Genomic DNA, 26846 nt, shown 5'->3' with positions numbered 1-26846 from the left:
TGCCACATGTACTCTGAGCCAAACACTGAGCTTGGCAAAGGGCATAAATAAAGATGAAGTGATTGTGAGAGAAGGGGAACTTTGATTCTAGCTATAATGTGAGGTCATTTGTTAGAGCTGGTCAGTGCGTTTACTTTAGATGTGTCCTAAGGACAGACAAGGCTTGGATAAATACACTTGTACAAAGACATGGAAACTACAACTCAGCACAGAAAGACTGAAGCAACCTTAAAGCACACATACAAAGGGAAAATACTTTCCGCTGTTATGCAATTTCTGAAATAAGATGCTGAAAACAGGTTCTTTGTTTAGCTGTACCCCACTTTTTTCATTTACAATGTGCAACTACATGTAATAAAAGCATTGGCTGAATGGGGTTCTGGCTCAGAGATGTCAACTTCAGGGACATTTTGAAAGGCATCATTATTACTATTTGTCATTCTTGGGTATTAAACTTAACCATAAATACTTCAGGATAATTATGCTAACATGCTAATAACCACTCAGAACACCTAGAAACTGCATTGCAAAGGGTTGGCAACCATGCCGAAAAACCTGGCCTCATGGCAGAGAGTTTATTCTGGTCAGGAACCGAGCCACCTGACTGACAATTAATCACAGTTATTGTTGTGTATATGTCCCATTTAGGGGCAGGTTTATTATACCAAAATAATAGACTAGCATAGAAAAAAAGAATAATGTCATGGCTCTGAATGATTGTACAGAAGAAAATAGCAGAAAACATGACAGGACAGTATTGGAAATTAGTACCATTTCACAAAAATAACTGAAATCAAAGCACACATATACAGTGTAACAAATCTATGAGAATAATTCAAAGATTTGATGTCACTAACCTTGCAAACAACTGTTGTTTTCCAGACTGATACAATTTGTGCTCGTACTCACAGAAAATTGCAGAGCCAGTTAGTTTTGTGTACAATATGCATCATCAGATGTTTAGTGAACTGACTGTGGGTGGTCCGTGGGCATGTCGTTTGAGGCTGAGACTATATACTGTCACATATAGAAGGTGTATTTTCCTATAAATGTGGAAGAAATAGATCACTTCACAAAAGGCACATAAACAATGTGATGATATACTTTTTGATATTTTATGATACAATGTGAAAGTGTGGAAATAAAGGAAAAATGCTTATTTTGGCTATGATACCAAATATTTATTTCAATATATATTAAGACATATCCTCAGTTAAAATACAATGCTAAACAAAACCCCAACAAGGCAAAACTTCCAAATATCTGTCAACGGGTTCAACTGAAAGACCATTTCTCAGATTTTTCGGATCTGGTTTAGAGCACTAATAAAGGAAGTGTGTCAGTGACACTCAAACTATAACCCACTGATCTCTTTCACATCTCAGTTTGCTGGCAAAGTTACAAATACTTATTTACAGGGGTAAAAAGATTTTAGGATTATCCTGTTGATTCCGCAGAAAGTACCAGCCATCACTATTAAAGGCATCATTTACAAAAGAAAAGCAAAACGAAACAAATCCTTTAGTTACAGTACATACAGTATTAAGTCACCATGCATATGTAAGGACAGGTTAAAGCCATAATGTGGGGTACAATTATACTGTACAAGCACATATAAAACTTTAAAATGTGTTGGTTCTGATTCACTCTTTTAAAACAGACACATTAAAATAGGTATACTATATAATTGAAATCTAAGTTCAATTAAAAACCCAACATCATATAAATGACACTGTACATGAATTAGGTAAATGTATCAGTCCCCTTTTTCAACATACATTCTTATTTGGCACTATTTATGTATATTACAACATGATCCTAACAAGGATGTAAACAATGAGCTTAGAACTGTTTAGAAATACACATGCCACGCAGGACAAATCCTAACATTGTCTATTATGTGGATTGTATTAAAACTTTAGTTTATGCAGCACTTGTCATACGCAACGAGTGAGTCCGTTTTCCAATGCCACAGACAGTGGTTATTTAAAGCAAAGTCAATGAACAGCTGTCAATTCTTCACCATAATAATTACAGCAGCAACTTTTTGTACAGTTACTGCAAGATGGAGCTAAGTAATCACCAGCTAATAGGCATGTAGTTCTTTTTGAGGCACTCTATGAATATGATTATTAGTGTTTTTTTAGTTGTTTACAAAAATAAGCAATGAATTCCCACTAGTACCTTTGGGGGCCTCCTATTGCTCTTATATTGTGTATGCTGCTCTGCAATGTGCAGTGAAGTATGAGTCATTTGTTTATGCCCACACGCTTAACAATGAAGACGACGACGCACCTCAGTAGCTATATAACCCCATTCTGCCAGGCAAAATGGGGGGGACAACCAAGAAAATATGCCCACTACATCACTGTAAACATACAGCAATGGACCATAAAACACAATTATACCTGTGCTCAAAGCACACTAGTACAAAATACAGGGGCTTTCAAATCAATATTTACGAGTGAAATAGTGCTCATTGGCCTGTGGAACCAAATAACAGTTCTATATTACACAAAGGCAATACGACATTAATATCTGAAGAATGTATTGTTCTCTGCATTACAATGCCAAAGGCTGAGTCTCTATAAATTCATTGTCTCTATGCCAGCAAAGAGCGCTTTCAGCTGTTTGAATGAAAATAGCTCATTCATGGTCACCAAAACACACAGTGCATATGGTTAAACAAGCCCACCAAACAAAACATCCATTTGGTTAAAACGCTGTCGCTAAAACCTTCTGTAAACATCACAATAACATTCTCCTAATTGTCTAAAAGCTATGAGTCTGATTGAAAGACCGTATTAAATATTTCATAGCGACATAGTGAAAACAGTTATTTTCCTTAAGCATGTGATTGAGTGGTCCAGTATACATACAAATATTTATATTCAGAAAATATATATAAATTTACAACGTTTTTAAAAGCACCCACGTTGCCATGAGACAACAGACAGATTCCGATAAGACAATGGATTCGATAACAAAATGAATCTGGAAAATCAAAGGCAAATCAAACAATCACCTTTACCAAACAGCCTCAAATTTGATATTTTGTGCTTATGTTTCCGTAACGAGACCTACAGAATGTAGATTGAAAATGCACAACGTTGCCTTATGTGTTCTGGAGAGTTCATGTGTGTCTAAAGGTCAGGGAATGTAGATTTACCCAGAATGACTAGCTCTACTCATTCCCTTAAAAGAGCCTCCAGTCTTCAGAGTTCAGAGAGCGGGACAACTCTTAGGATTGGTACGGAAAGGGGCTTCTGTCACTCTTTGAAAGTCAAAATGGGGGGAGGTGTAGGGGAGGGTTTGAAAAAGTGAGGCAGGTTCCTGGTGTTATCCGGACTAGGTCCTCTGTCAGGCAGCAGGATGATGTTGCCTTTCCTGCGTAGGGTGGAGTCTCGACTGGAGGTGGTAGAGAGAGTTTCCGAGGTGGCTTCACTGCTGGCTTCCACCGGTGTGACTCGGATTGTGGTGATACTCTGTTGGCGGTGGTGATGGTGGAAATGGGGATGATGGGGGTTGCTGATGTCAGGTAGGCTCCGGTTGCCATCTATGGAGCCGTAGCCATCTTTCAATGACTCGCAGCTTTCAGAGTCCCGGTTCAGGTCGTTGAGCTCAAGCGACTGCCGGATGCTGACCCGCTCCTGCGGTTTCCACCTCCAGGACCCACTGCCATCTGTGGATGGTGGTTTAACCACGGGCTTGCTCTCAGGGTGCGCCTCCACTCGAACAATGCCCGAGTTAGGTTCCTGATCCATCAGGGCTTTGTAACGGATGGATCCAGTACAACTCACGGTGCTGCCCTCACTTTTAGGACTACCATGCAACATGCCTTGCTGCTTGGACATTGCGATGACCTGCATTATACGTGGCTGGCTGTTAGTCCGGCAGACGGTGCTCTTCTCTGCCACCTTCAACCATTTCGACCGTGCTGACCCACCCCCTCCCCCACCATCATTCTCCTCTCCACAATCCTCCTGAGGTGAGGAGCTCACATACTCTTGGGCCTCCTCAGGGATGTGCACCAGTTGAGAGGATCCTGGTCGTGACTGGATAGATACCCTGGCTCCACCAGCTAGGCCACCAGAGTTATTATGATTGGCTAATGGCACAGCACTAGCGGCAAGCTTCATGTACTGTCCGGGAGGTCCACCACGGAGTTCACCATCCAAGCCCACAGCTGAGGGTTCAGAGCTGCAGCGGAGCTCCATGTTTCGCTGGGGAGAAAGTGGTCCAGCCTCATTCTCCATCACCTGCAGAGACATCTTGCGGTTCTCGTTCTTGGTCTTCCATTGTGAGAGCAGCTGCTTGGAACGTGTGGAGTCCATGGAGGCATGGATAGCGGCGTGGCGGCGAGGCACTGGTTCTTCAAATCCGGTTGAGTGCACGCGAGGCAGGGTGTTACTGAACGTCACAAAGCTCTCCTTGCAGAGAGGACTGGGTGGCGTAATACACTCCACTTCTGTGCTTGCCCTCTTCAAGCTGGACATGGAGTTCTCTCTGTAGGACGGGCCACGTAGCAGGATACTTTCAGAGCGTGCCGAGGTGGGACGTTCCCGCATGCTCAGGCTCTTAGGTGGCAGTAAGCGTGGTGGATCTGTGTTCAAGTTGGGTAGAGGTCTCAGAGGCTCCCGCATAGAAGGTGGAGGCACCACTGGCTGGGGCTGTGGTGGAGGCTGTGGTGGCTGTGGTTGCCGGAGAGGAGGATGTGCATGTGTCTTCAAAGATGTGTCTTCACTAGGTTTAAAATTCCCGACTGCATACAGACCCTAAAGTAGTGCAAAAAGGTAGAATTTTTACCGCAATGAATCAATGCCGATAAAGTTAAGATGCCATAAAACTTATTTTTTTGCACATGAAATTAAGGCTCTGAGAGATACTTGCACAGTCTGTTCAAAAGGTTGTATTCCCTGCTGAAAAAACCCTCTAGATGTTTAAGCTGGTCAAGCTGGTCTCCCAGCCTGGCCAAGTGGGTGTTTGGCTGATTAAGCTCAGTAGCCGGCAAGACACCAAGCCTGACCACCTGTAAAGTACCCAAACCCCTCTAGGACCAGTCGACAGACCAGAAGATTTTGTTTTTCTTTTCCTAACAGAGTTGTCCTAAGGTCCAATGTCACCAGTAATTGTTTTGCCAAGACATATTTTCAACATTAATACTACCTGAGTGATTGACAGCCTTTTTATGTCAGAACAGTTCCCATACAGACTAAGGTGCATTATGAGCCTACATTAACTTCTGAGAACTTTCCTCATACTGTCTATGGTCTACACTCTGAATGTGGGACTTCACAGCATCAAACAGCATTACAAAGCTAATCTCTTGGCCTGACAAACAATAAAACCAGGACCTGATGTACTGATTTGTCTCAGCTTCGTTAATTCCTCCTAAAGGTGTATTGGCATTGTTGTCGGTGTTAGAAACCATGGGATGTACATAGCCCTCAGAGCAGATTGAGCAGAGAGTAAGCAGAGAGAGTGAGAGAAAACGAAATAAATGGTGGGAGATATGTGAGGGGTGTGTGTGGGTGGAGAGCAGAAAAGGAGCCACAAGGGATTTGCATGTGTGAGCTATTTTTACCTCTATTAAAACAGCATTGTCTTATAGCACCTTGCTAATTCTCTATGATTCTTCTCCAGACTCAGGTTAAATAGAGAATTATGGATCGGTCATAGGATTATGAAATGAATTATCATCCTCATATTGCCTTTGTTTCTGCATTGCTGTGACAGTAGGACTCACCAGGTAGACGGCTATGCTCCCTCCGATAAGAAAGCCACAGTAGACATCCACGGCATGGTTCTTGAACTGAATGATACGAGTAAGGCCGCAGATAATGCCGCAGATGATGAAGGAAAACACCAGGAGTGGCTTCAGGAGCTTGGATGAGTCAGTCAGAGTGGCATTAAAGTACATCTGTGGAAGGAGACCAGCCTTTTGACTGAAGTTTTAGGAAATTCTTAATAGTGGAAAGGACAGTGAGATTATTTGGCAAGCAGTTAGAAATCGCTTGAGTCAACTGTGCCATGAGTCAAGTGGATTACTTACGGAGATGTACACAGCCGCAAAGGCTGCCAGAGTGGCATGCTGAGATGGGAAGGACTTCCTGTAAAGAGAGACAGACCGCCTTGTTAGATCATTAGATCTTTTTCACACTGAGCACATTTGAGGTACTGTACCATGCTAAAGGACAGATGGGAACGGAAAGCCACAGATGATCACGTCCACAGTGCCACAATTCTTATAGTGTGGCAAACAGAATCAGGGCTTTTGATTTCCAAGAATGTTCTCATAAAACCAAGAGATATGTCTGGATATGCATGTCTGCTTGATATTCTGGAGAGGCATTTCAATACACGTCACAGTAGTGTAAGCCTTTGGGGACACACGCACCACACTGACCCTCTTTGCGTCCAATTTTTACGTTATAAAAAATGTCTGCACAACATATAATTGTGGCTATTGAGAGTGCATGAAATTAGTGGAAGATTGAAAAGCAGAGCTGTGCAAATGGATATGAGTGGGTGTGCTGGAATGGGCAGTCATGTTGTGAGTGAAGCATCAAGACTCAACCCTGTGTGGGTTTTACAGGAACTCCATGTGCCAGAGGACAGCGCCACATTCATTCTGCTGCCTTCACATTTATCTACACTGTTTACACCAATGATTTTATATCAATCAATCGATCCATTTAGACCTTTACTGTAAATAGAGTTGTTGCCAGCAGGGCCAATTAAATTTGGTCAGCCACAATATGTCTAATCATCTTTGCTTGCTTATATTTTTAATCTCCCACACTCCATTATCAGAGTTTCTGAGCCAGTTTTTCATAAGGTCATTCTTGCAGCATTGATTATGCATTGGGTTGACAAACTACAACATGACACAGATACCGCTCTCTGACCTGCCGGCGTTGATGGCAGCTGGATCAGGCCCAGAGCAGATGTCATCCACAATGAAAGAGTTCTCATCACAGGAAGTGTTGAGGCTGGTGTAGTTGGGCTTGCACACAGTAAGGAAGTAGGGGGCGTGATATCCTGTAGCCAGCTGGATAATATCTGTGATGAGTGCTGTGACACACAGGCCAAACACGTGGACCCCTGAAAATGAGACACACAGACATAGACACACACAGAGACAGACAGACACACACACACACACACCTTTTTCAAACACTAGATTTCATAAGTAGCAAGTAGACTTCATAAGCTTTTAATAAAATAGATGGAACTTTCATTATTACTATCAAACTCAATTTAGTACAAGACTATAAAAAAGACAGAATGAGTCAAGATCAAGAGTGCATTATTCCAAACAATATTTATACAAGCTATATGGCTTTTTATAAAGTCACAAAGAGCAGAAAAATATACACCCACCCACAAACCTCACAGCCCGTCGGATGTAAGAGTTGAAATTGCAGCCAGCTGCATTTATGTTAGCCTCTGTTTTGATGCTGATATTTCTTCTGGCCAAGCAGCAGTACAGGATCCCTTCCCCAATCATAATCTGTGGGAAGATGGTCATCTGTGTTTACCCAAACATACAACACTGTCATAAAACTCCCATCCCTCCTCTCGTGGCTTCCAGGGGGCATTTCTAATAGAATCACTGACACATCAACCCCATTACTGCAATTAAAGTAATCACTCTCATCCATCCATCCATTCATTCATAGCCATATGAGGGGGATTTCATCCAAAACTGTAAAAACCGATGAGGGGAAGGGGGTATCTTGTAAGTCGTTCAGGCCTCCACTAATGCAAAGACTAAAATGTTAATTCCATGTAAATGAAAAGCAGAAACCCATAGATTTACATGTAAATGCTTCTGCTGTGAATGACGAGATAGAGAGTGAAAGAGATGAACAAGTGATCATACCCCCCTGAGATCACACTTGCCACACACCTACAGTCAAGTGCAGCACTCGAGTGTAGCAGGCACTACCGTAACAGCTGGAGCTACCAGCAGGACACACATTCACATGCTGCCTGCTAGCACAGGCTCAGCCATCATACCCATACAGCACTGAGGCACAAAACTCAGCTGGGTGATTTAACATCAAGAGAGTGTTGTTGCGTGATTAGACATGGAGCAAAAGTTAAAATTATAACTTAAATATTTGTGCTGAGATTTTAAGGGTGCTCAGACTGATCGGCTAACGATTGCTATCGGACGATAATCGCTTCTAATGACTCAATCTGCAATCTCTCAATTTGCTGATCTCAGAAACCAATCTCATGCTGAGGACACATAGAGATGAATACCTTCTTAATCTCTGCCGTCTCAAAACACATGTATAACAGTATTTTGGATCCGTGCATCAGGTCTTAAAGGATTAGTTCACTTCAGAATTAAAATGTCCTGATAATTTACTCACCTGCACGTCATCCAAGATGTTCATGTCTTTCTTTCTTCAGTCGAAAAGAAATTAAGGTTTTTGAGGAAAACATTACAGGATTTTTCTCCATATAGTGGACTTCAATGGGGTACAACGGTTTGAAGGTCCAAATTGCAGTTTCAATGCAGCTTCAAATAGCTCTACATGATCCCGGCCGAGGAATAAGGGGTCTTATCTAGCGAAACTATCATTTTCTAAAAAAAAAAAGAATATATATATATATATATATATATATATATATGTATACACAGTGAGGAAAATAAGTGTTTGAACACCCTGCTATTTTGCAAGTTCTCCCACTTGGAAATCATGGAGGGGTCTGAAATTGTCATCGTAGGTGCATGTCCACTGTGAGAGACATAATAAAAAATAAAAAAATCCAGAAATCACAATATATGATTTTTTAACTATTTATTTGTATGATACAGCTGCAAATAAGTATTTGAACACCTGTCTATCAGCTAGAATTCTGACCCTCAAAGACCTGTTAGTCTGCCTTTAAAATGTCCACCTCCACTCCATTTATTTTCCTAAATTAGATGCACCTGTTTGAGGTCGTTAGCTGCATAAAGACACCTGTCCACCCCATACAATCAGTAAGAATCCAACTACTAACATGGCCAAGACCAAAGAGCTGTCCAAAGACACTAGAGACAAAATTGTACACCTCCACAAGGGCTATGGGGAAATTGCCAAGCAGCTTGGTGAAAAAAGGTCCACTGTTGGAGCAATCATTAGAAAATGGAAGAAGCTAAACATGACTGTCAGTCTCCCTCGGACTGGGGCTCCATGCAAGATCTCACCTCGTGGGGTCTCAATGATCCTAAGAAAGGTGAGAAATTAGCCCAGAACTACACGGGAGGAGCTGGTCAATGACCTGAAAAGAGCTGGGACCACCGTTTCCAAGGTTACTGTTGTTAATACACTAAGACATCATGGTTTGAAATCATGCATGGCACAGAAGGTTCCCCTGCTTAAACCAGCACATGTCAAGGCCCGTCTTAAGTTTGCCAATGACCATTTGGATGATCCAGAGGAGTCATGGGAGAAAGTCATGTGGTCAGATGAGACCAAAATAGAACTTTTTGGTCATAATTCCACTAAACGTGTTTGGAGGAAGAAGAATGATGAGTACCATCCCAAGAACACCATCCCTACTGTGAAGCATGGGGGTGGTAGCATCATGCTTTGGGGGTGTTTTTCTGCACATGGGACAGGGCGACTGCACTGTATTAAGGAGAGGATGACCGGGCCATGTATTGCGAGATTTTGGGGAACAACCTCCTTCCCTCAGTTAGAGCATTGAAGATGGGTCGAGGCTGGGTCTTCCAACATGACAATGACCCGAAGCACACAGCCAGGATAACCAAGGAGTGGCTCTGTAAGAAGCATATCAAGGTTCTGGCGTGGCCTAGCCAGTCTCCAGACCTAAACCCAATAGAGAATCTTTGGAGGGAGCTCAAACTCCGTGTTTCTCAGAGACAGCCCAGAAACCTGACTGATCTAGAGAAGATCTGTGTGGAGGAGTGGGCCAAAATCCCTCCTGCAGTGTGTGCAAACCTGGTGAAAAACTACAGCAAACGATTGACCTCTGTAATTGCAAACAAAGGCTACTGTACCAAATATTAACATTGATTTTCTCAGGTGTTCAAATACTTATTTGCAGCTGTATCATACAAATAAATAGTTAAAAAATCATACATTGTGATTTCTGGATTTTTTTTTTAGATTATGTCTCTCACAGTGGACATGCACCTACGATGACAATTTCAGACCCCTCCATGATTTCTAAGTGGGAGAACTTGCAAAATAGCAGGGTGTTCAAATACTTATTTTCCTCACTGTATATATATATATATATATATATATATATATATATCTTTTTAACCACAATGATCATCTTGCACTAGTACTAGTAAGTACCAACCTGGTTTTTACAAAGCGAACGTGCAAAGAATAAGGACTAAATGCTAACTTTTCAACGTGATTACGTAATGTGTGGCGCATCGCAGAACTAGTGCAAGATGAGCATTTGTGGTTAAAAAGTATATACTGTATATATATACCCTTTGAAGCTGCATTGAAACTGCAATTTGGACATTTTAATTCTGAAGTGAACTAATCCTTTAAAGTGACAGCAGCCTATAAATACCTGTTGCTGTCTGTGTCATTAATGGTAATCAAACAACAAAAGACAAAGAGAAAAATCGCTCACTGTTCTTAAAAAGAGTAACTTTTGTAACTTTAATTGTAAGGATTCATCTGTATTTAATTAATTCAGGGAAGACTAGATTATGCCAGAATTCAGGCCTTGAATTTATGTCTGTAAAATCCTGATTGGAACATCCCTATAAATAATTCTACATGATAAAAATAAGGTTTCATATAGACCCCATGATCGGTATCGGTAATCGTTATTGGTGATCGGTTGATCGTTTATCTGTAATCGGCCCCAAAAATTCTGATCAGAGCACCCTTAGGAGATTTGTACTCATGCTTCATTGCAGACCCAAGTCTCCTTTCATTTACAGTGGCTGACAAATGCATAAGGCACAGGATAACCAACAGTGATAGCAATTAAAAGAGCGTAGCCGCCTTGCAAAATTAATTAGGCCAGTATGGTGGAGCACCTAATGTGATGAAAACACACAAGCGACATGCTGGGGAGTTGATGAAACAAATATGTCATTAAACATTAAACGAATCAGCTCTCTGATGAATATAGGTGGAGCGAGGCAATTTTTTAAGATGATGTTGGTGAGACCAACAGTGGAATAACAAACTTTGAAAAAGCCATTGTGAATACATAAGCAGCTGGGACAATGCCATAAAGCTATCTTTTTTTGGCTCGGATCTATTAATAAAAAACAACAACATTAAAATTCAATTCACTTATTTCAATTCATCATGAAATGATATTAATTAATTAATAATTAGCATAGCTGTCAATAGAGGAACAGAAATATCTCATTCATTTGTGTTCTGAAGATGAACAAAAGTCTTATGGGTTTGGAAGGACATGAGGGTGAGTAATTAATGACAGAATTTAAAGAATTGAATTTAAATAGAATTTTTTTTGGGTGAACTATCCCTTTAACTCCATAAACTCGATCACTTTATGAGCCAAACCCAAACAACAAGTAGGCTATGATTTCAAAAGACTATAACCGTTATCACAAACCGTATGTAACAGTAATGTAACAGGTGAGCTATCAGGTAATGTGATGGTAATGGGATGGCATTTGTGTGTCAAATTAACACATTTATTTCAGCCTTCACCAAGCAGTCCATGTTCAGAAATATGCTTCCTTTATACACAGCTCACTGTGCGTGTCTGTTACTCATGCTGTTTGTGAAATTACAGTCTGAAAAAAAGATTTCAAACTATTATTAATATCTTCTGCATTGTAAACACTGAGCTTATGGTAAAATTATGCACAATTACTCAATCACAAGCTGAAATTCAGGCCCTGCAAAGATTGATACTTGGTGTCTGTGTATCAATACAAAATTCCCATGCAAAACATTGTGATACTAACTATGCATGATGTATTGATTTTTTCACCCTATCTGTTATGATGGTGCAAGGAGATGAACCCAAATGCAGACAGTATGCAAGTGAACTACGTTTATTACAGAAAAAAACAGGGAAAACAAAACCCACGAGGGGGCAAAACAAGACAGGATCGACAATAATAGACTTATGCCGGGCGTACACCAAAGGATTTTCACAGTCCCAGACTAAAGACCGGCATTTTTTAGGAATCTTACTGGAGTCTCGGCGCGCTCCCGTCGTCTCGATCGTTAAATGTGAGTTGATAATCTGCAGTCGGCGACCCGATTTATGCCCGTCTTTCTCTAGTCTTTCATATCAAACATGTTTGATATTATCGCAAGTCTTAGCGTAGTCATAGTGACGTAAAACAATCAACAACCAATAAATTCGCTACCTTTGCTGTGAGTATTGTCCATTCTCTGTATTCTATAGTAGATATGTATCTTTTCTTGTATTATGTACCCTCGAATATTCACTGTGAAACACTTGTTCATAATTTCAACACAGCATTTAAAATTATACCCTTTCAAGATATTTAGTTCAAACTATTGTTCTCATCATATAATGATATAGATTCATAACCCCCATATACAGTCATGTGAAAAAGTTAGGTCATACCATTAAATAGTCAACTCTTTATTAAGAAATGTTCACATAACAATGTCTAATTTGATTTTTTTTCATTCCTGGAAAAGAAACCGATTTATTGTAATTAAACAATATAAATTACATATTTTTACTCATCAAACTAAAAATATGCATAAAAATGCCTATTTTAATGGAGGAAAAAATTAGGACCCCTAATAACTAGTGATGTTGTTGAAATTACTTCAGTGAGGTAAAATTGTGGAATGGCTGATGTCAAAGTCCTTTGATATCTTTTTAAATCCTTTTCCACACTCATAAGCAGTGTGGGGGAAATATATGGGGGTTATGTACCCTCAAATTTATTATTTGTCCTAATTTATTCCTCCTCAAAAATTGCATTCTTTTAAAATTACATTTCACAGAGAGTCTTAAAAAGGCCTTCCTTATTTTTAAATAGTTTAGTTAAATCACTGGGTCCTTCAGTATTGTTCAAATTGTTATTACTGTACATGTCCATATGTTGAAAAATAGACAGGCTTTCGTGGTGTCCTATTTTTTTCACATGACTGTATGGTTGCCTTTATATAATTTAATAATAATGATAATTTATTATTAATATTATTATTATTTTAATTATTATTTAATGATGATAATCACATAATTTGGACAGTGACTCCCACCCCCTGCAGAACACCATCACTGCACTGAGCAGCTCCTTTAGCGATATACTCCTTCACCCCAAATGTGTGAAGGAGAGATCTTATCTGATATACCACCACTGTAGGCCTACCTTCAGAAATATTTTGGATCATGCAACATAATGTGATACATTATGATATCTAACTTTAGCTGCTTCTCCTCCATTTTTGTTAAATCACTGCTGAGCATGATAGGAGGAATTTGGTGGGAATAAAAAGTCTTGTAAATAGTGTCACTACAAGATTCAATGTTTGTAAAATCTTTAGTCTGAGACTAAAAACTGTGAACCCCAAGTCTTTAGATGTGAGCTGATAATCTTATAAAGTCTTTTCTAAATCTTTTCAAAGTCTTTAGGTGTACAGAAAGCATAACAAGACTAGACTAATGCTTTCTGTACACCTAAAGACTTTGAAAAGATTTAGAAAAGACTTTATAAGATTATCAGCTCACATCTAAAGACTTGGGGTTCACAGTTTTTAGTCTCAGACTAAAGATTTTACAAACATTGAATCTTGTAGTGACACTATTTACAAGACTACAACTTGATTATATTAGCTTTTTATTCCCACCAAATTCCTCCTATCATGCTCAGCAGTGATTTAACAAAAATGGAGGAGAAGCAGCTAAAGTTAGATATCATAATGTATCACATTATGTTGCATGATCCAAAATATTTCTGAAGGTAGGCCAGTGGTGGTATATCAGATAAGATCTCTCCTTCACACATTTGGGGTGAAGGAGTATATCGCTAAAGGAGCTGCTCAGTGCAGTGATGGTGTTCTGCAGGGGGTGGGAGTCACTGTCCAAATTATGTGATTATCATCATTAAATAATAATTAAAATAATAATAATATTAAAAATAAATTATCATTATTATTAAATTATATAAAGGCAACCATACAGTCATGTGAAAAAAATAGGACACCACGAAAGCCTGTCTATTTTTCAACATATGGACATGTAATAACAATTTGAACAATACTGAAGGACCCAGTGATTTAACTAAACTATTTAAAAATAAGGAAGGCCTTTTTAAGACTCTCTGTGAAATGTAATTTTAAAAGAATGCAATTTTTGAGGAGGAATAAATTAGGACAAATAATAAATTTGAGGGTACATAACCCCCATATATTTCCCCCACACTGCTTATGAGTGTGGAAAAGGATTTAAAAAGATATCAAAGGACTTTGACATCAGCCATTCCACAATTTTACCTCACTGAAGTAATTTCAACAACATCACTAGTTATTAGGGGTCCTAATTTTTTCCTCCATTAAAATAGGCATTTTTATGCATATTTTTAGTTTGATGAGTAAAAATATGTAATTTATATTGTTTAATTACAATAAATCGCTTTCTTTTCCAGGAATGAAAAAAAAATCAAATTAGACATTGTTATGTGAACATTTCTTAATAAAGAGTTGACTATTTAATGGTATGACCTAACTTTTTCACATGACTGTATATGGGGGTTATGAATCTATATCATTATATGATGAGAACAATAGTTTGAACTAAATATCTTGAAAGGGTATAATTTTAAATGCTGTGTTGAAATTATGAACAAGTGTTTCACAGTGAATATTCGAGGGTACATAATACAAGAAAAGATACATATCTACTATAGAATACAGAGAATGGACACTACTCACAGCAAAGGTAGCGAATTTATTGGTTGTTGATTGTTTTACGTCACTATGACTACGCTAAGACTTGCGATAATATCAAACATGTTTGATATGAAAGACTAGAGAAAGACTGGCATAAATCGGGTCGCCGACTGCAGATTATCACCTCACATTTAACGATCGAGACGACGGGAGCGCGCCGAGACTCCAGTAAGATTCCTAAAAAATGCCGGTCTTTAGTCTGGGACTGTGAAAATCCTTTGGTGTACGCCCGGCATAAGACTCAGAAATAAAACTGAACAATAAACTAACAGCTAAGACAGATCAAACTCTTCACAAGACTTTCAACAGGTTACTCACGGTAGGTTTCACATAATAAATGGCAATGAACTGGCACAGGACAGCAAACACACTAATGAGGGAAACAGGTGACAAGGGTAAAGCAATGATGACTAAACGAGGATAACAAGGGGGCGGGGTTACGTGAGGAGACAAGCAAGCACACAGCCCAAACAAATGGCCATGTGCTTACACATAAAACATGGGTCTGTCATGATCCTGCCTCAAGACCAGGGAAAATTAAAGACTAGATGGCAGGATCATGACACTATCTTTACTGTCACTTTTGATCAATTTAATGTATCCTTGCTGAATAAAAGGATTAATTTCTTTAAAAAAAATCTTACTGGCCTTAAATTTTTAAATGGTAGTATGACTCTCAAAAGCTACACTTTCCAAACTTCTAACTTTTGAAAGTTTGAAAGGAAATGTGATAATTAGCTATTGGAGATATTTCTATCGAGTTGCCTTTGCAGTGACACTCTTGTAAACCTCAACATGTACAGATGGTGAAAAGCAATTGAGGACAATCTATTAGACTCATGAGTTCATCACCCAGGGTCTTGATAATACACTAACAACATGCCTGGAGAGGCTTAGAGCCTTGTCGCCCAGCTAATGCTCGAAATGCATGCTGGGAAGGCGGTAATCAAAACTTCAATGACAGTTTGGGGAAAAGACAAAATGCAAAAGAGACAGGCAAAGAGCATAAAAGAAAAAGATAAAGAAAGAAAGAAAGAAAGAAAGAAAGAAAGAAAGAAAGAAAGAAAGAAAGAAAGAAAGAAAGAAAGAAAGAAAGAAAGAAAGAAAGAAAGATGAATATATGCTAACAACAATTTAGATGAGGTGAAAGCCGAGAAACTTATACTCAAAAGGTAGGGTAGGCAATGTTTTTCATAAACACTTTTGGTTATCCTGGTTGAGACTCTCTTCACATCCTTATAATAATCAATAAGAAAAGTGGGCTAAATATTAAAACATTTACATATATATTCTGTGGAAGTCTCAGGACCAAAAATTTTCATCCAGTCATTGCATTCGGTCCTGCCTGTCAACATATGTATTTCTAAACCTCCGCGCACCCTGCTCGCTCAGACATCACACGTCATCAGTGTGTTTCATAAGGTTATGCAGAGCTGTAGATAGACAGGCAAGATGGCAACCCCTGACGTTCTAATGTGCTTTGAGAAATTAGATAATTTAATGCCATCTCTCATGATGCTTTGCTACGGAGCCCCGCACATGACATGCATGAACAAAAAGTAAATCGTGCGCACGATTTAGCCTACTATTTTTTCCCTGCATATCATGTGCGGGGCTCCATACTTTGCAGACTCTGCTGTGTGCGTTCATGTGTTTTGAAGAAAGCGTGGCTTTGGAGAGCACTCTGAAGGGAGGGTGGGATCTTATGATTTCAAAGCTAGCTTGCTATTGCTAGCCTCTCTGAAATTGCCAACCCTACCTTTAATTACGTAATGTTTATGCTTACATTGGCATCTGTCTATTAGCTTTGAAGACATCTTAGTCAAAAATATTGATGACTCATTCAACACTACACAGACTTTTGTCCAATCAGACGCTCTCTAGAATGAGAATGTCCCTCCCCCTAATGCCGGGGACACACTTAACGACTAGCTGAATCATTCTAAGACAGAACTGAACACACTTACAGACTGTTCTAGTCATTTCCAATGACTAGAGCAGATATTCAACACAGACTGTGAACACCGAGTGAACGCAACTGTTTCTGACGTTTGGGCATGATCAGTCGTAAGTATCAAATTACATTCATAATCAGCCTTACAGTCGTTAAGTGTGTCCCCGGCTTTATGTCACCTGCAAAAGACTAGGAAGCTGCAAATCATTGTTCATGGCTAAGATGAGACAAAAGCCATCAAGCAATTTCATAGGCCTTTTGACTTGAAAAACATGCAAAACTAGCGACAATTTACGACCAAATACAGCTAAAAATTACCCTGGAAATCCAGAGTTCTTGCGAGAGCACAAGTTGAATTTGCTCAGCGAGTTACTCTGGTGTCGAGTAATGATGCTCATTAAAGGGATAGTTCACTTTGAAATTAAATTTTGGTATGTTTTAGCTTACCTCAAGGGCATCAAAGATGTAGGTGTCTTTTTTTCCGCAGTAGTTTCAATTTTGATATTTTTAGGTCAAACCGTTCTTGTCTGTCAGTCATTTAATGCAGGTCTGTGGTCACTGTCTCAAAGAGCATGCACAGAGTCCAAATTAAAACAATTCCCCATCGTCCAAATTAAACAATTCCCCATCGTAAGTACACATTGATGGCCTAAGACACGAAACGAGCGGTTTGTGTAAGAAAACGAACAGTATTTATATCGTTTTTTAACTCTTGTACACAGCCATGTCCAAGTGATCTGAGGGCGCACGCGCATCCTGCTGTGTGATGTGTGCGCAGACTGGTGCATAGATACATATACACTAGAATAGATGCCGCCTTGCCTACGGCATTCGTTCCAATGAACTGCCGTAGCCAATGCGACATCTAGTGTATATATATCTATGCACCAGTCTGCGCACACGTCACACAGCAGGATGCGCGTGCGCCCTCAGATCACTTGGACATGGCTGTGTACAAGAGTTAAAAAACGATATAAATACTGTTCGTTTTCTCACACAAACCGCTCGTTTCGTGTCTTAGGCCATCAATGTGTACTTACGATGGGGAATTGTTTAATTTGGACGATGGGGAATTGTTTTAATTTGGACTCTGTGCATGCTCTTTGAGACAGTGACCACAGACCTGCATTATGGGACTGACAGACAAGAACGGTTTGACCTAAAAAGATCAAAATTGAAACTACTGCAGAAAAAAAGACACCTACATCTTGGATGCCCTTGAGGTAAGCTAAAACATACCAAAATTTAATTTCAAAGTGAACTATCCCTTTAAATATGCCCCTCGATCTGAGCTGCACCAATCACATCGGGTTATCTGATATAGGTGGGCCAGAGGCGAGCTAAACAGATGACGACAGCGCTGTGACGTCGAAGTCATTAATAAACATTGCAAGATGGCTATGGATGAATACCAGTTGTTTGAAACGGCTTTGGCCGCTACAATGAACGAGTTAGACTTGGCTTTTTATCTAAAACAGGAACAGAAGACGCCGCTCAAATCATTCCTTTGCAAGAAGGACGTTTTTGCTGTTTTGCCGACCGGATACGGTAAGAATATAATCTACGACTACCAGTTAGCTCTGCTGGTAGCTAAGCGTATGGGGTTTATTGTTGTGACTGGTCGTAGTGTTATCCAATTGCGTGCAGTGAGATTTTCAAATGCACGCTTGGTGCCGCCCCTCGAGCTGACCGATTTTCATTAATCAACGCCAGACCATTAATCTTTTAGATTTAGGTCTGGATTTCCAGGCTAGCTAAAAATCATCTGCCACGTTCAACTTTAGAAATTGTAATTTTGTCATATGTCATATTATGAGTCATACCATCAAAAATAGACAACTTAGTATTCACTTTAATATTCATCCTTGCCCATCGAAACTGAGATCAAACACTAAGCCTGCATGAATAAGTAAGAGTGCCCTCTAAACTAAATAAGAGCAAGAGTGGCTCTAAGGCATTTACCGTTGCTGCCGGCCCGGCGAAAGCCAGACTGAAGAGCATGAGGAAGGGGATGACCTCCTTTGTGGGCTCAATGTAAGGCATGCTGAGACTCCGGTCATTGCAGCTGTAGCCTGAACGCACTGGCTTAAAAATGTCTGTCAACTCCAAGAAGTACAAGCTGACCACTGAGGACACCAGAATCGGGAGCTGAAGAGATAAAACAGAAGGAATATGATAAATATGCAAGATGAGAAGTGAACAACAATAAAATTATGCTAAATTTATCAAATGGTGCACAGCACAGTCCCATAGACTCACCCAGGCTTGAAAACCGTTGCAAACGTGATAGAAAGTAATTATTCCATTGACAAGGTAATCAGCACAATTATAGCACAATGGAGGCACTGCGTCTGATCATGTGACTTTTGAACTGTATTTTGCCACGGTTTCATGCTTAGGATGTCAGCGATAACAGATTAGGCTTTCGATCCACTGTTATCCTTTTAAGTCGCAATCCGTAAAAGTTGTTCTCATTAATCGAAAACGCTGTTGGTGTTGAAGCAGGAAATGCATTGGGAGCATCCTTGCATCTAAAAACCTGGCTGTGTAGAATAGATCAGCGTTACGTTGGTAAACGAGCTTCATACTCTGATACATGTAATGAGGGTTTGGATGAAACTATGCTGGAGTTATATCCCTTAAGGCTTTTTACACACTTCAACGATACCAGGTTCATGCTAAGGTTAGACAGAAGATGTGTGATTACGGCAGAATGAAGGTTATTCTCAGGTGAATATGCATGGAACGTCTTTAGATATCGTAGAATTACTGTTGTCATTGACACGGTTCACCCAACAGTATCTCAGTGAACAAGGATCAGCTGGAAATGTCATAGCAGCAGCAGTGCTCCAATGAGGAAATATATTGCGCTGTGCTATGCAAAGTGGAAATGTGCCACGTACTGAATTATTACGAAACTTGAACGGACAGCGTGAAGATCAAAGGTGGGGGTAGGGGGTTTAATTACTGTAATCAACCCCCTTCTAAAAAAGGGAGAGCATCTGCAGAAAAAGCCCCAGTGGTCTAAACTCCTATTGATGCTACATTTTACAGCACAGATACTAATAACCTCTATGATACTGTACTGGATTGATTAGCATATACTCTTACCAATCATAACCATTACTAATTCTGTACTTTGACTGTACAGATGTTAAACAGTGACTTGCAATTAAAAGTGTTTTAAACTTAAAACATTTGTAGTTAATATTTTCTACAAGTTACTAAAACTCAACTTATAATGCACATACACCAGAACAAAACTTTGTTGTAATCAAAACTTGTCATGTTTTATGACAATAATGCAACAACTGAAATTAAAATTTAAAACGATTTACTTTTTAAACAACATTTGTTGCTTACAACACATATAAAAATGTTCAAGAGTGCACATGCATGCCTTTATATTTAAACCTATGCACATTATATCGGTACTATATCGGTTATCGGCTGATATTTGAGATTTTTTTTTTTTATTTATCAATATATTGTCATAAATGGATATTTAATAGTATTTACAAACATACTGAACATTGTTTTGATGGTTTAATGTTATTGTAGCACTTAAAAGCACTTTATTTTAGATTTCTGTGTTTTTTTTAAATATTTTTTATTTATTTATATAAAATAGTATGGGATTTTATTATCAGCTATTTATTGGTTATCGTCCAGAAATAATCTGCTTATCGGTATCGGCTATTGGTATCTGCACATCTGTGTCTAAAACCCAAAATAAAATCATATTTTGATATTAAATGTCACATACAAAACACAGCGTTTTATTCCAAACAGCATTAACTGGGTTAAAAAATGATATGGCTGAGCAAATGAACAAGAACCAATTTGGTATTTACATCATTATAAGTAATTGTGGAAACTTTTTGTAAGAATGCGGGCATGTACTGTAGAAGGCTGACATGGCAAATTACAACCTAAAGTGAGATCTGTCAGCACATTGTGTACATTAAATATGAAGTTTTCAGGAACAATCAAAAGAATCTCTCTCTCTCTCTCTCTCTCTCTAATTCACGGCCATATTGTAATTTATTTAGTAAACTGAAACATTAGTGAAACAGGAAAGTTAATTAGCCAAAATTAGTGAAGTGAAGCAGATTAAATGACTCTGTTTTTAATTCATTTTTCACTTAGGACAGAAACAAGGTCTCTGCATGCAGCAAGGAAACTCTATAGAAGGCAACCAGGTCACACCTGGGGACATGATATTAATGTCAGTGCAGCCAGTGAGCTTTGATTCTGTCTGATCTGACAAAACAGAGACTATTCCAAGTTAACTGTTTACAGAAGCTTTTTGCACTTGGTTTACATTGGATCTGGAGCATGTATGTATCATAAAATATTTCTCACTGTCAAAATGATATAGATAATCTATATAAATATAACTGTAAATATCAATAAATATATTGTTATGCCTTTATCAACAACATGAGTAAAGCATTGTCAGTCATTAAGTTTTTACAATCAGGCACTCACAAATCTTGTCTACATGGGGAAAAGGGTTTTTATATGTATCTTACATCATCATACCCACATTGTCAAATGAAAATTAACTTTTAAAACAGAATAGAAAGACAACATCATTCGTTCATGATCATGCAGTTTAATACATAGAACATAATGTTTAATATTCTTCAATATAAAAAAAAATAGGGAATTCAGTACTGCAGCTTGACAAGTAAACAAGACAGATCAAAGACTGCCAGCATTACCTCCAGGACACCAGCCATCAGCACTCATTTGTTTGTGATATCTAGGGCACGTCAGATTGGCCTTCATTTAATAACTGCCTATTTTCTAACCTCATTTATGCTCAATGGTGCCCTCTTAATTCTGTAATAGACAACATTGTTTTTTTACCAAGACTTTTTTTCAGAAGGTTTCCAGTTCTGTTTTATAAGCAATATGGATGATTCCCTTTTACCTTGACTTTGAAGTAATACTTTACTAAGGCCATGTTGCCTATACCAATGAATACTGCACCTTATAATCAGGAAAATAGTGTTTTTGAATGGCTGACAAGAAGCAAGCCAAACTTGATGCGCAAAAGCCAGCAAACAATTGTTTGCTGGCTTCCCCATAACATTAACATGACATACAACAAGTGCAATGCATTTTGTCCTTCTCATGACCATATCTGCATGCCTATGTAAAGTTAACGAGCAGTCATGCAGAATGAACACAGACTGTGGTTCCAATCCGCTCGATTGCTTTGATTTCGAACGTGACCATCGCGTGAAGGAAGACCATCATACCCTTAACTCTCGTCTATTAGTCAGACATAATACACAAGAAACATCTCTGTCAATATGCAGGCTACTAGACTCACTTACCTCCACGAAATAAAAGCACGGCAGCAAGGTAACGCTGTCTTTGGTCATCCTGCCTTTGAGTCTTTCCTTCGCAGACATGATAAACGGTACGTCCCTTTATAACGCGGTGCGTGAAGAGAGGAATAGTGAATTTGTCCCCTTGTGCAGTAAATGCGCTCCTTCAGGCTGTCGCTTTCTCCATCCCCAAGTGCGCCTTTACTGCGGATACAGACACACGGAAAGATGCTGTCTCAAACCTGGCGACATCATGACTGAAACCATGACAACACAATCACCATCCCCTGAGGACGCGCCGATGGAGATCTTAACAGTGTCCAACAGCGATTAATGTTTCAAAGCAACACTCAAACCTTCTGATTAGAGGCAATATGCTGACCAGATGACGTCAGAGGTGTGCTAAAAACCCATTTTCACCAGAAGCGCGCGCACGTGTGTGTGTGTGAGAGGTGGGGGCGTTCACGCTTGTTCACACTATCATGATTGTCAAATGGCTCAAATACGGCTCAGAGAGGGTGTAAGCTGATTATATAGCCTATATAACTCTGTAATGATTTTTCCCAGCCATAAATACACTGGAAGCATTTAGGCATGTAAAATACCTCATATCCACCGCTGGTCTTTTAATAGACATGAAAATTACAAATGCCGTTTTTTGTAGGCTTTTGGAGTCTCAACAATATGTGTAAATATTGCATTCAACATGAAACAATCCAGTACGAATTTTGCAGTGCGCCAAGGACCACTGGACTTAAAATAAACATCTCAGACCTCATATACAAACATGTCCTTCTGTCAAATATGCATAAAGTGATAATAAGAGCCTACATCATAAAATGAGAATCTGTCTGGAGTTCTACATAACTAGCCAACAATTGACAATTTTTTTTTTATTCAGTAGCCTATATAACTCAGGGTTTTCTTAAATGTTCTCCTAAACCCATTCAGAGAGAAATGAGAAATAGCACAACTCCAACACGAATCTACTTCTCTTTGAATTTTGTTTCAGTGGGCAAACACGCCATCTAGTGGATATTTCATGATGACAATCTTAGAGATGGATTAGTGGCGACCGCAAGCATTTTAAAATGTAGCCCACATCCAACTTTATCAAGTTATTAGTATAAGCTTTAAAGCAAAGTCAAATAGGTTATGGTAAACAATTAATCGTCTGCATGTTAAACAGTTCACAAACTCTACATTATCGGCTAGTTTTACTTGCTGTCTGCCTAATCCCATCATGATTTTCTCTGCCCCAAACCCAGTGTTACGTGTGTTTCTACACACGTTCAGCTTAACGTGTCACTGGAAAACAATTTGCATATCAGCAAAACATTATGGTATATGCCACTTAAATATTGTATTGGTTAGATAGGCCGGGCTAGATAATTAGCAAAATTATCTCTTTTTTCCAACCACAGGTGACACAAGGGACGTGATTTGTCCCCTTAAATTGATTTCCAGGGGTATTTCTTTACCTTTATAAGGTGACATTTTTATTTACATGCATTCTTAAGTCAGTAGAGGAAATTAGAAGACACTATGGGGCTATTACCAGTCAAATGAAATCTTTATTGAAATCTTTGCACTGCAGAAGTGGAACAGAAGCTGCAACGCAGTGTCATTTAGATGTATTAAATTAAACTAAACAAGACTGTTTAATGCAGCTCAGATACACCATGAACATTTACACTGCAGGTACAATGACAAAAATAATGTTATGAGATTAATAATAATAATGTTGAGTTAAGAGATTATAATAACATAATAATGTTAAGAGATTATAATAATATATTAGTATCTTTGAGTGTAGCTGGAGAAGGGCAGACTGCAATGAGTTTGCCTATGGATATCAACGTTGTGAAAGACTTGTGCATGATCTGCTGGACTCTAAAAGTGATACCACCTTTGTCACTCAAGGTGACAAAGTAATGCTCTTAACCCATTTGTGCCCAAATTTTTCTGAATGGTTTCATGCATATAATCCTGTTAATAGTGTCCTATGTGAACATGTTCTGCATTTATTTTCCCCAGGTTTTTTTTTTATTTCTTGAAAATCATATTTGAATGTGCGGCAACTATAGTTGCCGGTGGGCAAATATGTTGTATGCACCCCTTCAATGTAAAATATGAATAGGAGGAGAACATTTGCCATTTATCTCAAAATAACTGCTTTCAACAGATCAATCTTTATTCATAAACAAATTTATTATGTATAAAAGTCGAAAAACATTCGATGCAGACCCCAAAAAAACTGCATCTAGCTTATAATCTCTTGAATATGAAAACACAACAAACAACAAATCCATTTGCCTTAACCATTGTGCGCTGTTCAGGGTCTTTTTGACCCACATTTCTGACTTTCATTCATGGGGATAACATGGATAATTTGACATGGTTAAGTGTTTTTAAAAGATTTTTGCCCATCTTTTGGAAAATGCAGTTCTAAAAGTAACAATTTATCACTTTAACCAGTAGATGGCTGCAGAGCACCACTATTTGCTATTTGCTTTTTGACTAACTGAAAGACATCTTTTCACAAGTTTTTCCAGTTGTACTCATATCTACTGAAAACACAATTATAATAATAAAAGTTACTTTTTGTACTGAAAAAAAATCTGTTTTTCAGTAATGTTATATATTAAGATTAGAATCAAATGAATTTGATCAATGGACAAAATTCATCCTCAAAATCCGAAACAACACAGAACACACAGACAGAAATGAAGTGGCACACTTTAAATTCGTAGAATTATATGAAAAACAGATGTTTGAAATAAATGATAAACTCTAAAAATTCCAACTTTTCTCTTTGTAACATCCTGATCAGGTTTGATTCTAATCATAATGGAACATTATTGAAAAACTGATTTTTTTTTTTCAGTACTAAAACTGCCAAACTTTGACAAAAAGTAACTTTTATTGTTATAATTGTGATTTCATTATATGTAGATATGAATCTAACTGGAAAAACTTGTGAAAAGATGTCTTTTAGTTTGAAATTTTTAGTACTTTTAGAGCTCTACAGCCATCTACTGGTTAAAGTGATTTTTCTTTTTTTTTTTTACTTTTAAAACTGCATTTTCCAAGATTTGGCCAAAAATCTTACACTAAACCATGTCAAATTATCCATGTTATCCCCATGAATGAAAGTTAGAAATGTGGGTATTTTATAAGGCAAATTTTTGATTAATTTTTTTTTTCTTTTTGGAGAATTTTTCTTTTCTTTTTTTGAACATTTTGTGGAGTAAAAATGTCCAAATGTAGAGTAAAAACATTAATAAACTGAGTAAAATTACATTTATTTAAAATATATATGTTGTTACAAAATAACATTTTGTTGCCTGGGGTCTCTCAGACCCCAAACAGCCTGACTGTAAACCTCAAACGAACAGCGCACAAGGGTTAAAGTTGTGGAACATAGTGCAGAACAAAGTGCAGCCATAACCGGGCATTGTGTATCAAAAAGATAAATGAAAATAAATAAATACAAATAAATAGAATGAAGAAAAATATATATCTATATAGAGATGTCATTTAAAGGGTTAAGTTATGTTTATGCACTAAACAAGACCAATAAACTTGATTTATTAACCTATTAACACAGTATACCCCATTTTCCCATGATATATGTACTTACAAGGCATTTGCCCACCGGCAACTATAGTTGCCGCTTGGACTTTTAACTAAGTATACAAAAAACTATAGATCTCTTGTAAGATTTGTTTTGTTTGGCTGATTCTAGAGACCTTCATGATTATGTAGATATATATATATGTCAACAAAAAATACTTATTAGTAACATGAAAATGACCTTTCTTTGGGAGGGTTTGCCTTCGCTCTGCTTCCTGGAAATAGGGGTAGGAAGTTGACAGCCTCATGTGACAGGGAGGAAGTGAATACCTTTTTTTTTTTCTTGAAATCCTTTATTTGGTTGTTTGCTTGCATTCCATTGAGAAATAAAACATGGACAACATCTAGAAAAATATTTACAAAAGGAAAATGACAACTATGTACTGCGGCAACTATAGTTGCCGGTGGGCTTAAATGGGTTAAGGCACAATCAAGTAAGACTGAAACTACTACTATGCTTGGTAAAGATACAATTGTGCAAAGCGAGAGAGTGTCAGGGTTGCAAGTACGAGCATATGAATCAGGTAGTTTTATTGAGCTTCCTCCAGCTTACACCAGAGATTACATACCTGTGAACCGTGATCACATCCCTACCCGTGAAATCGCAAAGAAATGGAGTCATCTCTGTCAAATATTGCAGATAAGGTATACCACCATGAAAAGATTGTGAAATTGGTCTATTAATATGCTACAACTGTCCCAGGTCGATGGCTCCTTGATAGGCTTGATACCCTTTGCTGTGAACTGATTTGGGATGGAGTATCGTAGGGTGTTTATCTTCACATCTTGATTTGCCTGAAGAAAGCAGTCTATGTCACCGCCTTGCAGCCAAAGAACTTCCTCCTGTCACTCCTACAGACATGATTCGTGTTTTCCAGATGGACTTCAAGGACATTAACGAAGAGAGAATGAAGGTATCTCAAGATGACATTCCTTTTCTCAAAAAAATGAAGGAAAACATTTATAAACATGCATGGACATTATTCTATTCTACCA

General features: G+C 38.5%; 1 protein-coding gene across 1 annotated transcript; it reads right to left on the bottom strand.

Annotated features, from left to right (window-relative positions):
• Positions 1-1163: 1163 nt before the first annotated feature.
• Positions 1164-22607, bottom strand: plppr4a (phospholipid phosphatase related 4a). Its single transcript, XM_079876177.1, has 7 exons — positions 22221-22607; positions 18835-19020; positions 7384-7513; positions 6909-7104; positions 6053-6110; positions 5747-5920; positions 1164-4775 (listed from the first exon to the last, which is right to left on the bottom strand). Exons 1-7 carry the CDS (start codon positions 22296-22298, stop codon positions 3270-3272), a joined length of 2328 nt encoding a protein of 775 aa, XP_079732303.1. The 5' UTR covers positions 22299-22607; the 3' UTR covers positions 1164-3269.
• Between the last annotated feature and the right edge of the window lie 4239 nt (positions 22608-26846).

Source organism: Squalius cephalus, assembly GCF_949319135.1.
Source record: "Squalius cephalus genome assembly, chromosome: 7".
NCBI lineage: Eukaryota > Metazoa > Chordata > Actinopteri > Cypriniformes > Leuciscidae > Squalius > Squalius cephalus.
This window is presented reverse-complemented; position numbering and strand designations above follow the sequence as displayed.

Bases quoted from the DNA above. Each gene is read 5' to 3' on its own strand.
- plppr4a (XM_079876177.1), bottom strand. From the start codon at position 22,298: ATGTCTGCGAAGGAAAGACTCAAAGGCAGGATGACCAAAGACAGCGTT. The intron at 7,105-7,383 runs GTGGGTGTATAT...TCTCATTTTCAG, and splicing joins ACGGGCTGTGAGGTTTGTGG to GGGTCCACGTGTTTGGCCTG. The intron at 4,776-5,746 runs GTGAGTCCTACT...GCACTACTTTAG, and splicing joins GGAGCATAGCCGTCTACCTG to GGTCTGTATGCAGTCGGGAA.